At 42.9% G+C, this 14,801-nt stretch overlaps 1 protein-coding gene across 5 annotated transcripts in view; it reads right to left on the bottom strand.

Annotated features, from left to right (window-relative positions):
- The window catches only part of RC3H2 (ring finger and CCCH-type domains 2), a 57,563-nt gene extending 48,326 nt beyond the window's left edge, over window positions 1-9,237 (bottom strand). For 3 of the 5 annotated variants that reach the window (XM_058672811.1, XM_058672814.1, XM_058672813.1), the window contains exons 1-2: window positions 8,998-9,237; window positions 1,510-1,807 (exon numbers count right to left, since the gene is read on the bottom strand). In XM_058672811.1, the coding sequence (XP_058528794.1) occupies window positions 1,510-1,740 (231 nt within the window). In that variant the 5' untranslated portion in view covers window positions 1,741-1,807; window positions 8,998-9,237. Of the gene's footprint in view, window positions 1-133; window positions 188-1,509; window positions 1,808-8,997 lie in introns of those variants that run through there. The other 2 variants (XM_058672812.1, XM_058672815.1) reach the window with 2 other exon arrangements.
- Between the last annotated feature and the right edge of the window lie 5,564 nt (window positions 9,238-14,801).

The following is a 14,801-nucleotide window of genomic DNA, read 5'->3' as shown; positions in this document are numbered from 1 at the left end:
TTTATGCTTAAAGGGGGGAATTCTAATATCAAGGATACCAAGGGAATGAGTGAACATTCTAATTTAGTTCACTGAATTTTCAAATCCAGAAAATCTTCTAATACATTTTCTAATAAATCAGAAAATTCCTTACTTTCTTGCTTTAATATGTAGTGCATGATGAACAGAATTTCATCTTCTTCCTCACCTGTAAAATGGGGATAATAACTACCTGAAGAGCTATGGTAAATATTCATAGAAACAACTGAATACTTACTATCATATCCAACAAAAGGCAGAACCTCATGAGATCAAAGTTATTATAAATGTAGGGTCTTGCTCTGATTTCCTCAAATGATTATAAACACAAAAACACTACAATAATGTGCATAAGAAACTGTACAGGATTTATCACTGTCACTTCGGTTTTCCATATATACATTCCAAAACAACTTATTTTCTCATCCATCAACTGTTGTTTAAAAACTCAAAATTCTCCAGTTGAGGCTCTAGTTGGTTGATTCCCACACCTCTTTCTGCTGGGGCTGGCGCCACAGCACAGCAAGTAAGCTGCCCCGTGCCACGCCCACATTCTATGTGCATGCCAGTCGGAGTATCCGTAACTCTGCTTCCCCTCCTGCTCCCTTCCTGTCACGACTGGCATGGTCCTGGAGGATGCCCAAGGTCTTGAGAGCCCTTCCTGTCACGACTGGCATGGTCCTGGAGGATGCCCAAGGTCTTGAGAGCCCTGCCGCGCTCTTGGCCTCAGCCTGGTCTAAGCTCAGTCCCTGTGGCCACTGACGCAATGGCAGATCACTGCGTAGGAATTATGCAGAAGACACAAGACTCCTCTCCAGCTCCATCTCTTCCTTCAACTCTGACATTCAAATAAACAAATACATCTTTAAAAAAAATTTTTTTAACCCACTAAACTCACACATTTACATCAGTTTTGATCACAACATTGAAGAAAAGAACAATGGAAGTCACTGTTTCTCATGAACATTTAGGAGACATTATATAAGGAAACCTTTAAATTTCTATTTATTAATTTGCTTACTTACTTTTTTTTAAAAGACGCTCTTGTGGGATTAGTATTGTGGCACTGTAGATTAGCTGCTATCTGTGATGCTGGGATCCTCTAGTGGAGTGCCAGTTCAAGTCCCAGCTACTTTCCTTTAATCACCTTCCTTCCTGCTAAAGCACCAGGGAAGCCAGTGGAAGGCAGTCCAAGTGTGCAGACCCCTTACACCCCCTGTGGGAGACTAAAGACGCAATTCCTGGCTTGCGGCTCCCAACGGGCCCAGATAGGATTGTTGACACCATTTAAGGAGTGAACCAAAGATCTTTTGCACCCACCTCTGCCCTACTTTGCCTTTCAAATAAGTAAATCTTTAAAAGAAAATTTTCAAGAACAGATATGAAAAGCAGATGCAAATATTTATTTTTTATATCTCAACTATTATTAAAATACTTTGAAAACTTTAATGTATTTTCACTAACATCAGTTGGTGAAATGTGGATGCTTACCTGGGCTCCAACTAACTGGAGAAGTGCAAAGTTGACAGGAAGCACATCAATGTCTGTGTTAATGGCAGTCTGGTCGAACGGACACGCTTTCCGGTGAAGTTTATTCAGGCAGGTCTTGCAAACAGTGTGTGAACAACCTAAACTGATGGGTTTGTGCACATTCTCATCAAATTCATTATAGCAGATTGGACAGGACAGAAACTCTGTCCATTGAGCTGCCTGCACAGGCATTGTGGAAGTTGGATGCTCGGGTTAGCAGTCTAGCAGATCATTATTTTGCTGTGTAGTGTTTTGTAAGCTGGAAATGGACAAAAGTAAGAATTAACCACATGTTCATCATTCATTTTTTAAGAGTTAACTTACAAGTCAACCATCCTTCATAACCTGAGGCCGTTCCAAACAATTGTATATTCGATTTCTTTAAGAAATCTATTAAATTTCTGAAATTGTCCTTAGAAACAATACCCTAATAGTATTCATTTTAATTAAATTCTGTATTTATATTGGTTATCACACAATAGTCATCAAAGCTTTCCTATACATTTTTGTTACATGTGTATCAAATAGGCAAATTTAATTTTCCAAATTCCATTGTAGAAACAGAAATCACTCTGGATTCCCATCTTTAAATGCACCCCAAAACAGACTTAGCCTACCATTCAGTAAACTTTAGAAACTACTGAAACAAACTATTGTAGTGAGTGAGTCAAGGGTGGAGAAAACAGCCTTGCCACCTGAAAGAGGAACTCTGGTCAGGATGTGAGCAGAAGAGAAGGTTGTGATGAAACAAGTGTTTGCCCCTCCACGAAAAATAACACGAGCTACAAAATATGTGCTAAGTAAACCAAACACTCTCCAAAATCCCAAAGTAGATTCACTATGGTACAGCTGAGAAAATGACCACTTAATGATTATACACATAGCCAAAAACAGTCATTCAATAAGGTAAAGAAGACTAAGACACGATTCTCAATTAACAATCTTAACCAGAAAAAGTAAAAACACAGAATCCTATCTTTATTTTACTTTTTAGAAAAAACACGACCTACAAGGCATATAAACAAAAATGATGGTGAGAGAATTTTTTCCCTAATTTCTAAGGTTAAAATATTCCAAAAATTTTCAAAGAAACATTTAGTATTCAAACTAGACTAACTTGAACATCCTACATCTCACAAATTTCTGTATCTTCCAACTAAAAACGTACCTAAGTCTGATAAATGAGAAACCTAGGTATTCAGGGCAATGAAATGGACAATACTTACATCACAGCAGTGTTTACCAACCCAAAATCCATTCATTTCACAGAAATTAAGTATTTTAGAATGTAGCCAAATTCATGAAAATTAACTAAAAGCATTCTCCATTATCGCAATATACAAATGAAGAATTCTGATTTTTGTGCTTTATATTAATAAAAAGCAGAAATTAAAAATTTATCTTGAGAGCACAGTAGCCTAGCAGCTAAAGTTCTTGCCCTGTATGTGCCATGATCCCATATGGGCACTGGCTCATATCCTGTTTGCTCCACTTCCCATCCAGCTCCCTGCTTATGGCCTGGTAAAGCAGTCGAGGACGGCCCAAAGCTTTGGGACCCTGCACCTGCGTGGGAGACCCAGAAGAGGCCACAAGCAGGGAGCTGGATGGGAAGTAGAGATACTGGGATTAGAACCGGCGCCCATATGGGATCCCAGCACTTTCTTTTTTTTTTTTTTTAAAGATTTATTCATTTTATTACAGTCAGACATACACAGAGAGACAGAGAGGAAGATCTTTCGTCTGATGATTCACTCCCCAAGTGAGCCGCAACGGGCCGATGCGCGCCGATCCTAAGCCAGGAATCAGGAACCTCCTCCGGGTCTCCCACGCGGGTGCAGGGTCCCAAAGCTTTGGGCCGTCCTCGACTGCTTTACCAGGCCACAAGCAGGGAGCTGGATGGGAAGTTGGAGCTGCCAGGATTAGAACCAGTGCCCATTTGGGATCCCGGTGCGTTCAAGGCGAGGACTTTAGCTGCTAGGGCACACCACTGGGACCGGCTTAAACAGTTTTTAGAACTGTAGTGGGCCCGGTGGTGTGGCCTAGCGGCTAAAGTCCTCGCCTTGAACACACTGGGATCCCATATGGGCGCCGGTTCTAATCCCGGCAGCTCCACTTCCCATCCAGCTCCCTACTTGTGGCCTGGGAAGCAGTCAAGGACGAGGACAAGGACGAGGACAAGGACGGGTCCCAAAAATTTTGGGACCCTGCACCCGTGTGGGAGACCTGTAGGAAATTCCTGGCTCCTACCTTCGGATCGGTGCAGCACTGGCCTTTGCGCTCACTCGGGGAGTGAATCATCAGACGGAAGATCTTCCTCTCCGTCTCTCCTCCTCTCTGTATATCTGACTTTGCAATAAAAATAAATACATCTTAAGAAAAAAACTGTTTAAACCACAATATTCTGAAATAGACTACTAGCTTTATGACAGTAGACCTTAAGTTGGCTTAGGTTTTAGATCGCCACAAGTCTTGATATGATTAATTCCGAAAACTTATTTCTACCAGAAATCAAACTAATGCCATTAAAATATAAAGAAAAAGCTCTTCTAAAATGTTGGCAGGAGCTGGCACTGCAGCATAGCGAGTAAGGTCACTGCTGGTAATGCAGGTATCCCACACGAGCACGGACTGGTTCACGTGTCAGCCATTCTACTTATAATCCGACTCCCAGCTGACGGCCAGAGGATGATCCAAGTGCCTGGACCCCTGACACCGCCATGGAAGACCTGAACCATGATGCCTGCTCCTGGCTTCGGGCTGGGCCACTTGGGCCACTGGGACCATCTGGGGAGAGAACCAGTAGCTCGCTCTTTGTCTCCCTGTCTTACTATAACCCTTTAAAATAAATAAATGTATCTTTGAAAAAAATAATAAAATTTTTGTAATAACTGTCAAATTTTTCTCCTTTCATATAGCAATTCCAAACTATACTTACATGATCAAATGTAAGAATGTTTTGATTAAAAAAAAAGTTTTACTTTATAATTGTTACTAATAAACTGCAGTATTTTCAATTAGGATAAAGGAATCAATCAAAATACAACAAAATTTACCTAAAACATAGAGGAAACTACACCATTCGTAAAAATGCTTAGTGATGACAAAATCAGACTTCTGTTGCTTTTAAAAACATCTGTTTTTTCCCTAAGATTTATTTGTTTTCATTGTAAAGTCAGATATACAGAGAGGAGGAGAGACAGAGAAGATCTTCTGTCCAATGGTTCACTCCCCAAGCAGCCGCAATGGCTGCAGCTGAGCCAATCCAAAGCCAGGAGCCAGGAGCCACTTCCAGGTCTCCCAAGCAGGTGCAGGGATGCAAGGCCTTGGGCCATTCTCGACTGCTTTCCCAGGCCACAAGCAGGGAGCTGGATGGGAAGTGGGGTCATCAGGATTAGAACTGGTGCCCACACGGGATCATGGTACATCAAGGTGAGGACTTGAGTTGCTAGGCTACGTGCTGGGCCCTCCACTCCTTTTTACATAGAAAATAATTTTGTGACTACTGAAACTATAATATCCTCTTATCTTCATCATTTATTTTAAAATAAATTATCAGTAAACACTAAGCCAAAAAAATCCTGTTAACTTATAATCTTACACATCTAATATTAATTCATTTAACATTATGGAAGTCTAAATTTGTATGAACACGTATGGTTAATGCTGAAGTTTAAAATACAGTCTCCAAACAGTTCGTGAGAACATGTATTAGTTTAAAAATGGATTTAAAATTGTCTTGCAACATAACTCTTAAATTTTTTTAAAAATTTGAGAGACTGAGAGACAAAGAAAGAGCAAGGTTCATTCTCTGGTTAATTCCTTAAATGCCTGCAGTGGCTGGGCCTGGAATCCAGAGCTGGGGCCTCAACCTGGGTCTTCCACGTGGGCTGCAGGGACCTATATTTGAGCCCTTTGGGTCTGCAACGGCACCAACCTGGGCAGAGCCAGCCACCAGTCTGAGGCACTCCAACATGGAGCATGGGCCAAATGTGCCCCCTTGTCTTTTAATTCCATTTTTCCACTAATTTTCTAACTATCCTCACGTATTTCCAAAGCACTTCAAAATGAGACATCTATTAGAAACTAAACAACTCTATCTAGGTATCTACAGGGACTACTTAAGAAAAACAGTCCAACTTCCATAACTAATTTTAAGTATTATTATTTTTTAAGTTAGAGAACAGTAACACATACGAATGAGAGATGCTAAAGTAGAGATGAGATCTTCAGCATATTTTTCACTCAAGTAATTTTTCAGGGTATAAGTTCCTGGCCACAAGTGCTAACTCACAAAACAGGAAGAGAAGTAGGCATCTCTCATGCAAATTATAAACAGCTTGTGAGGAGCAAACTGCACAGCAGCTAAGTACTTTCATTTTCTGTTGCTAGTCCACCATATTGTGCAGTCAGTTCAGAACAATGCACTTCAGTTTCAAATAGCAGAATAAAGTTTATGCTCCTTTCACTGTGAAGTATGTCACAGTGTTTCACATTTTTACAATTCTTTGTGAAAATGTAAACATTAGGGCTCAGGTTTGCTCACAAAACAGCCACTGTTTTCATCCTAGGTAACCTATGTGAGGAACGTAATAAGCTATTAACCAGTACTGTTCAATTCAGAAAAGTGAAAAAACAGTTTTGGACTCACAATAAAGCTACCATTAAGTACAACACAGCCCTTAATATAAAAAGAAGCAAACAAAAACAAAATAATCTGTGAGCTTTAGAACAGCATCCTAATATATCAAAAGACTGAAGAAAAAGGAATTTAATTGTTCTGTTAAAAGACTGGCATCACATGGGACTTGGCTGTAAGTTACAATATACACATTACTAAAGCTTTATTTCTTAAATACATTATGGAGCTGAATCCAGTTTTCAAAAAATAAGTCTAAGATACAACTTTCAATGCATTCTCACAGGGAAGTAATGAAATAAGGGTCACCAGGTAACTTTATGACCCTGATTGCAAGAGGTTTCTTTCAGGAAGTTTTTTGGTTTTCACATCTTCTTTTATTCAATTAATCTTATACTTGGAAGAGCAGTGCTGCTACAAGACAGCAAGGTCCAGTAAAAGTCTAGTGTAAGTAACTTACAATTTTCTGATACTCAAAGGAGAAAGCAGGTGAAATCAACATTTTTTCCTTACTCCAAGTTAATCAAAATATCATGTCAACATGCAATCAAAACAAAAATGGATACAAAAATATCTTTGCTTTGTACTAAGCCTTCCAAACCTTGTGCACTAGTGGTGTTATCTCAGTCTACACTGGTAACATTTTGAGTTACAACTGCTACACGCATCTCCTGTCTCAGAGCTAATCCTGGACAGGGCAACAGGAGCGCACTCAGGAGTATGTAGTAGTCCACCAAACTCACTCTAAGGATTTTGAGGTAAAAGTTGCACACTTAAGACTGTTACAAGGGAAGACAGATCACTTTACAAAATACATGAAACTGGGTGCAAAACATGAATTTAATTTCCCAGTACGTTTATTTCACCATGTTTCTTTTCTGCATCCGTAGAAAGGTAAATTCCAACCCATCCAACACAGGAAGCAAGTACTTCTTGGGACTTTGTTCCACATTTACTTAGCATGCTTAGCTGTTGCATACAATATAGAAGTTCCATTTTGAACATAAAATCCTAACTGTAGAGAAAATAAGATCCTGAGTGTGAGAAAAATCCATCACCAAAAGAACTCTGGTTGACTATTTTCAAACTACAAGCCAGCAAATTACAAAAAACAGAAAGGGAATAAATGAAAACATGACCCAAAGATCTAAGTCTTCTCTTCAGACAAACACACAATAGCAGCAGATCAGAAGTAACTTAAAAGGATCCACTAAGGACACTTCATTTCACGTCCCACAGAATCAAACATCGTCAACATTTTACTTTCTAGCATGACCCTACTATATGTCTAACAATCTGTGCTAATTGGTGATTTTTCGTAGTTTGAGATCTGGGAAATGCTTATCTCCCAATCAACACAAATGCAAATGTCGAAAACCAGGCCTCTGTTTCAGTAAGCACTGAATGTGACAAGTAAACAACATGAAGGCAAGGAAGTGGGCCGAGAACCCTGGTGTTGTAGCCCAGGAGCCAGAGCAGAGGGTAAACTGATCAGAGCCTCCGCAGAACCTCCTCCAGGAGCCCTCACACGTCTACACAGCCAACTCAATCCCAACCAGTTAGGGAAAAACATTCTTTTCTTCGCGGTTCAGATGACATTAGATCATCTTGGTGTATCAACATTAGCTTCCTTCCGCTGAGCAAAGAAAAAGTCTATACATCGAACTATAATCTATACCAGCTAAGTAAAACATTCTTTGCTTTCAGGTGAAATTAGACCACTTTTCGGTGGCAACACGAGCTTTCTCCAACTGATCAAAAAGTTCCTGTAGCAACTTCAAAGTTTGGCAAAAGAAAAACAAAAAAAAACCCCAAACAAACAAACAGAAAAAAAATGACCCAAACAAAAGGGGGGGGGGGGGAAGAGTACATAAGCACTTAATTGGGAATACAAAATTGTCCTCATCCCAGTGAGGGAGGGAGGGAGGGAGAGCAGAAATTAAAAAGAAGAGAACCCTGAGGGTTATGGACATACAAAAGCGGGTGGGGAATCCCTGGGTTCGGTCCCCATCAGGTCAGGGACGACCTCAAGGCGATTTTGATGCCAAAGCTCTCTTGCCTCGGTAAAAACCGTCCCCCACGAGATGTGGAGGATGGAAATGACAGCTGCCTTCACCCCCTGCTTTCGCGGGAGCCAAGAACCGAAAGAAGTCGAGCTGCCTCCCCGAGAAACAAAGATGCTTCTACGATTCTTCTAAGATGGTGGAAGAGTCTCCTCAACAGGCTTCCCCCAAGAAGGGAAAAAAAAGGCAAGATGGAAAGCAGAGAGCCGGGCTGGGTTTCGTGCCTCCGCTCATGACCACATCCATCCCCTCCGTGGCACCGCTCGGGTCCGGCCACCTCCCTCCGGGGAGGCTCCGCGCTCCAGGGGCATTGTCTGCCTGGGGTCCCCGTCCCCACCAGCCCGTCCCCACCAGCCCTGCGCCGGGGTCTCTAAGAAGCCCCCCCGTGCAGACAGACGAAAACGAGACCAGGAGGACCAAAACCTCTCCCCGGCCCTGGCCGGCTGCAGAAAACCCAAGAGGGGAACCCGGCCTCTCCAGCCGGGGTCCGAGGCGTCCCCCTCGGCCAGCGTCGGAGGGGAAGGTGGCCATTGGAGCTGGGCGCTCCGCAATCGAGAAAGCCCTACCGGAGAAGAGCGAGGCAGAGAGGCAAGGGCGCTTTAGGCCCCGGGATCCGACCGAGGGTTCCCGACCCTCGGGGCCCCGGTGGGCACAGGCCTGCCGGGCAGCGACGGGGCCCCTCGCCCCCGGCCGGGAGCGACCGGGCACCCGGGGCGAGGCCCGAGCCGCGGCGTGCCCGCCCCGCCCTACCTGAGGGGGCCCGGGCGGGGTCGCTAAGCGCCGCTCCCGGGAGCCCCGCGACGGCGCGGCTCGGCGACGGAGGCGCCTCGTCTCGCCGGGGCAGAGCACGGCGGCGGCTTCACGGCCTCAAACTCCATCGGGAGCTCACAGGGACAGCCCCGTTGGCGGCGGCGAAGGCCGCGACGGGGCCTCCTCCTCCTCCCTCCGCCTCCTCCTTTTTCTCCTCCTCCTCCTCACCACGGAGGCGGACCTGGAGGGATCCTGACTAGATCTCGCGAGAAGATACTGGACAGATCACGCGAGATTACGCCAGCCCGGGAGCCCGGGCGGGGGAAGGAAAGCCAAGAAGTCTCCGCCGTCCACACTGCGCATCGCTGCTCGCACTGGTCGAACGGCTCGACTTCCATCACGTGAGGAGGGAGGCCTGGAGCACTGTGGGAACAGGACTCGGCTAACCGAAAGGGCTGATGGGAAACTCCCTGCCCGTTCATCCCCCGCACCCAGACAGTGCTGGGAGCCGGTGGCAGTGTCCGTGGTTTAAGACAGGGGCTGTTTGTTGACGGGAATCCGATGCATCTGTTAGGGTGGACTTGACTCCCCCTTCACGAGACGCTGGCAGGAGGCCCTCCAACGCTCTACCCTGAGGGCAACTCATCTCCCAATTAGAAAATCCAACACAAAAACCAGAAAGCGTTTCTCTGCAGTCTTTTTGGAAGCTGAATAATGTCTAGCAAAAATAAAAATTTACTCGTAAATTCTATCGTGTTATCTCTAAAAGGGTTTTCACAGTGTTTCCACAGATGAATAGAATAGGAAGGGAACATGGATACAGAAATCACAATGTTTAAACCTATATTATATACATACACATACTTTGTATTACATGATGGTTACTTTTAAATTTTCATTTTAATCTTCTGTTTCGTTGACTTACTGACATAATTCTAAATGGCAGATTCTGTGTGCCCTTTGTTACTGATAAGACACCCAACGACAAAATGCCCATGGCTTGGAATTAAACCCAGGGCACTTCCCAATGTGAAATTACAAGTCCAGCAACGATGAAATCCAACACGAACTAGGACATGTAAGAATAGCTTATAAAGTCTAACAAGTCTCTGAAAATGAGGTGACTTACTGCCTGAGTATTAATGAAACATATATTTTTGAAAGATTATTTTTGTTCCATGAATTGTTGATTTTTCTTCTTCAGGAAAGGTATGCCAATCTAGGAGAAATGTTCCCACTTTACTGTCTAATCAACTGGAACAAGTATAGACTTAGTATTTCTAAAATCAATTATTAAAGGTCCCAGAGGGGTAGCCTAATGGCTAAAGTCCTTGCCTTGCATGCCCAGAACCCCATATGGTACCACTTCATATCCCAGCAGCCCCACTCTGTGCCTTCAGCATGGGAAAGCAGTCGAGGAAGGCCCAAACCCTGGTAACCTTGCACGCACATGGGAGATCTGGAAGAAGCTCCTGGTTTTGGATTGGCTCAGCCCTGGCCATTGGGGCCACTTGGGGAGTGAGTCAGCAGATGGAAGATGTTCCTGTCTATCCTTTGCTCTATCTTTCCAGTGAAAATAAACCTTAAAAAAAAAAAAATGATTAACAGCTGGGGGAGGGGCTGGAAATGTAGCATAGTGAGTAAAGCTGCTTTGTGCCTCCTGACATAGCTGTTCCACTCAGGATCCAGCTCCCTGCTAAAGGCCTGGGGAAAGCAATGGAAGATGTTTCAAGGGTTTGGGTTGCTGCCTCTCACACCAGAGACACAGATGACCCTTCTAGCTTCTGCCTGGCCCAGATGCAGTCACACACTGCAATGCCTGGATTCATTAGCTAGCTCCAGCTAGATTTTTTCTAAGCACTTTTTAATTTTTATTTTTATCTGAGAGGTAGATTCAGAGAGACAGATCTTCCAGCTGCTAAGGTCACTTCTGAAATGGCTTCAACAGCCAGAGCTGAGATGACCAGGAACCAGGAGTTTCTTATCGGTCACCCATGTGGATGCAGGGATACAAAGAATTGGACCAACCCCTGCTGCCTTCCCAGGACACAAGAAGGGACCTGGGTAAAAAGCACTTGAAATTGGCATGCTTATGGGATGCTGGTGCTTGCAGGTAGAGGATCAGCTTGCTCAGTCACCATGTCAGGCTATGGATCTCTAAAGACCCTGAGAAACAGCAGTGAGGATGGGTCATGCAACTGGGTTCCATCCAGTTACTTCCATGAGAGACCTGGAGAGTGTTCTGGGCTCCCAGTGTCAGCCTGTGCCCCACAGGCATTTATGGATGGGATAGCCACAGGATGGGAGCTTTCTCTCCCTCTCTCAAATTAAAATTCAATGAAATAAAATATCCAAGAGCAAATGTCCTTCAAAAAACATTATGGGGCCCAGCGTGATGGCCTAGCAACTAAAGTCCTCACCTCGAATGTGCTGGGATCCCATATGGGTGCTGGTTCTAATCCCGGCAGCTCCACTTCCCATCCAGCTCCCTGCTTGTGGCCTGGGAAAGCAGTCAAGGATGGCCCAAAGCCTAGGAATCCTGCACACGTAGGAAGAGGTTCCTGCCTACTGGCATTGGATTGGCACAGCACCAGCCGCTGTGGACACTTGGGGAGTGAACCATTGGACAGAAGATCTTCCACTCTCTCTTCCTGTCTGACTTTCCAATAAAAATAAATAAATCTTAAAAAAAAAAAACCATCATGGATATAGGACAAACACAAAGCTGTCCATTCCCACCTCCAGTTTATTTTATGTAAACATGAGATAAGTACATCCAAGGAAAAGGGGAAGGCTTTTTCTCTTGCAACAGGTTAACAACTACCTGTTCAAGATCTTTTCTTATACAATGCAGTAAATGGAAAAGTTGCAATCTAATTGCATTTCCGCTGTCACATAAGAAACACAACTAAAACAACTAAAACACAACTAGACAGTTCAAAATGAATGCATTTTTACACTTTGCCATGGCTGCATATTTTAAAAGACCGAATTTTCTTGAAAAATGTTAAGACATGCAAATATACTCTAAGAATGTTTTGGGGTCACTCTGTGCTACTGAACAAGAATAAATAATATAAATAACCATCAAGTTTACAAAACTCCCTCTTCCCAAGCAAAAATCTCAAAGTGCTCACATCAAATTTTACATTACAAGGCACACATAGAACTTAAAACATAGTTTCAACCAAAATCGCTTAAACATCCAAGTTAGTAGATACCAACTCCTAAATTTTTTAAAACTATTTGTTTGCCCTCTCTTCCCCTCCTCAGCCCTCCCCTCCCAAATTTAACCCTAGTAGGCAAAATTAAGAAAGGCATTTCAATCACAACTAGTTCAGAAAGGCAAGTATTTTCACACCTAACCAATGACCACTATTAGGTCACGGAGGAAAGCAAATTAAGCACTGAACCATCATATTATCCAGTGGAAGAACACTAACTTTAGATTCTGTCTCTAATGGAGCACTCAAATAGCGATGATCATGAAGACACAAAACTTTCTCAGGAAAAACTAAACACAAAAGGATAGAACTTCAGATCTTGAAAGGATCTTACAAATCATCAAGATCAAAGTAATAATCAGACAAATATAGTTTCAGAAAGGTTCCAGGAGTGACAATCTGCCCTATGTCACTTGCAAGTGACATGGGTTAAGAAGTCAGTTTTCTCATCGAAAAAGAGATAAGGATTTTAAAAAGTCTCTTTCAGAGTTAAGTTTTGATGCAGAGAACCATTTTCACAGAAGTATTACAAAAAGGATATTAAACATTTATGTAACAATCAGTATGTTATTCTTCACAAAATTCCTATAAATGGTACAAATTATTTACAATTTGAAAATGTAGCAGGGCTTCAATAGAAATAATATGTAAAAATGCTACACAAAGCCGAGTAAAATGCAAGAGGAATAGAACAGTCTGACGATACATCCAGGCAGGCTTCTTTACTCAAATGGTTCTTGTCTCTAAAAGAATGTGATTTGCCCTGCAAACTATTTTGATCTCTGTAATGACGGCAAAAACACTTCATATCAGAATGTATACAGGGATGCTAGAGAGCTACAGCGCAGGATACAATGTGAAACATCCTTGCCTCAGTAATTGTAGTCTTCCTTTTGGCAGTTTCTGGAAACAGAATAGAACTCCATGGATGATTAAGACTTTTGTCAAAACATAATGAATGAGAAAATTATATTCATGTAAGTAAAAAAACTACAATTAACACCAAAATCTACCCATATTTAAACTGCTTATCCAGTGACAGCTAGAATTAATCCTATACTGGCAGTTCAAGATAAAGGAAATGAACTGTTGATATGTACAAATACAGTTAAGCCTCAAAGGAAGCGTTATACTGAGAAAAAAAAATCTCAAAATAAAACAGATCTTAAGATTTGTCATTCCAGAAAAGGATAAAGTATAGCCAAGAAAAAACTCCTGCCATAATTAACAGCCAAGGGGGCTTTACGAAACAGGCAACTTGAGAGAAGCTGCAAGGCTGATGGAACAGTTCCATATCTGCACTGCAGTATAGCTGTACAGATATAAACGTATTAAAATTTATAAAACTAGGGACTGGCATGACCAATGGTTAAATCCTCGCCTTGCACGTGCCAGGACTTCATATATGCACTGGATCTAATCCAGGCTGCTCCACTTCCCTTCTAGCTCCCTGCTTGTGGCCTGGGAAAGCAGTAGAGGCTCCTGTACCCATGTGGAGACCTGGAAGAAACTCCTGGCTCCTGGCTTTGGAATTGCTCAGCTCTGGCCATTGCAGCCACTTGGGGAGTGAACCAGCGGAATGATGATCTTTCTCTGTTTATCTCCTTCTCTGTAAATCTGACTTTCCAATGAAAATGACTCAATCTTTTTAAAAAAATTCATAAAGCTATTCACGAAAGATCAATTTTAGCATATGTAATGGAAAAATAAAGATATCTATTTAAAAGGAAAAATTTGAGTATCGTAAACCTTCAATTTCCAAGAGAATTAATTTTTTTTAAAGATTTATTTATTTTATTACAAAGTCAGATATACAGAGAGGAGAGACAGAGAGGAAGATCTTCCATCCGATGATTCACTCCCCAAGTGAGCCGCAACGGGCTGGTGCACCGATCCGAAGCCAGGAACCAGGAACCTCTTCCGGGTCTCCCACGCGGGTGCAGGGTCCCAAAACTTTGGGCCGTCCTCGACTGCTTTCCCAGGCCACAAGCAGAGAGCTGGATGGGAAGTGGAGCTGCCGGGATTACAACCGGAGCCCATATGGGATCCCAGTGCGTTGAAGGCGAGGACTTTAGCCGCTAGGCCACGCCGCCGGGCCCAAGAGAATTAATTTTTAACAGCTTCATACAAATACAATTTTGCTGACCACACAACTAGTATGATCAAATGGATTAAACAAAACCTAGAAAAGCACCCCCTTATTTCCAAAGTAAATATACTAATAATTGATAAGGAAAAAGATTAAGGAACATTAATTCTTTGTAAGGAAATTATGCTACTCTTAAGTGAATCAGAATTGTGTTTTTTTTAATGATTAATTTATTTTTATTGCAAAGTCAGGTATACAGAGAGGAGGAAAGACAGAGAGGAAGATCTTCCGTCTGATGATTCACTCCCCAAGTGAGCACAACGGCTGGTGCTGCGCTGATCCAAAGCCGGGAACCAGGAACCTCTTTCGGGTCTCCCACGCGGGTGCAGGGTCCCAAAGCTTTGGGCCGTCCTCAACTGCTTTCCCAGGCCACAAGGAGCGAGATGGATGGGAAGTGGAGCTGCCAGGATTAGAACCGGCACCCATATGGG

This window comes from Ochotona princeps, chromosome 14, assembly GCF_030435755.1.
Source record: "Ochotona princeps isolate mOchPri1 chromosome 14, mOchPri1.hap1, whole genome shotgun sequence".
Lineage (NCBI taxonomy): Eukaryota > Metazoa > Chordata > Mammalia > Lagomorpha > Ochotonidae > Ochotona > Ochotona princeps.
This window is presented reverse-complemented; position numbering and strand designations above follow the sequence as displayed.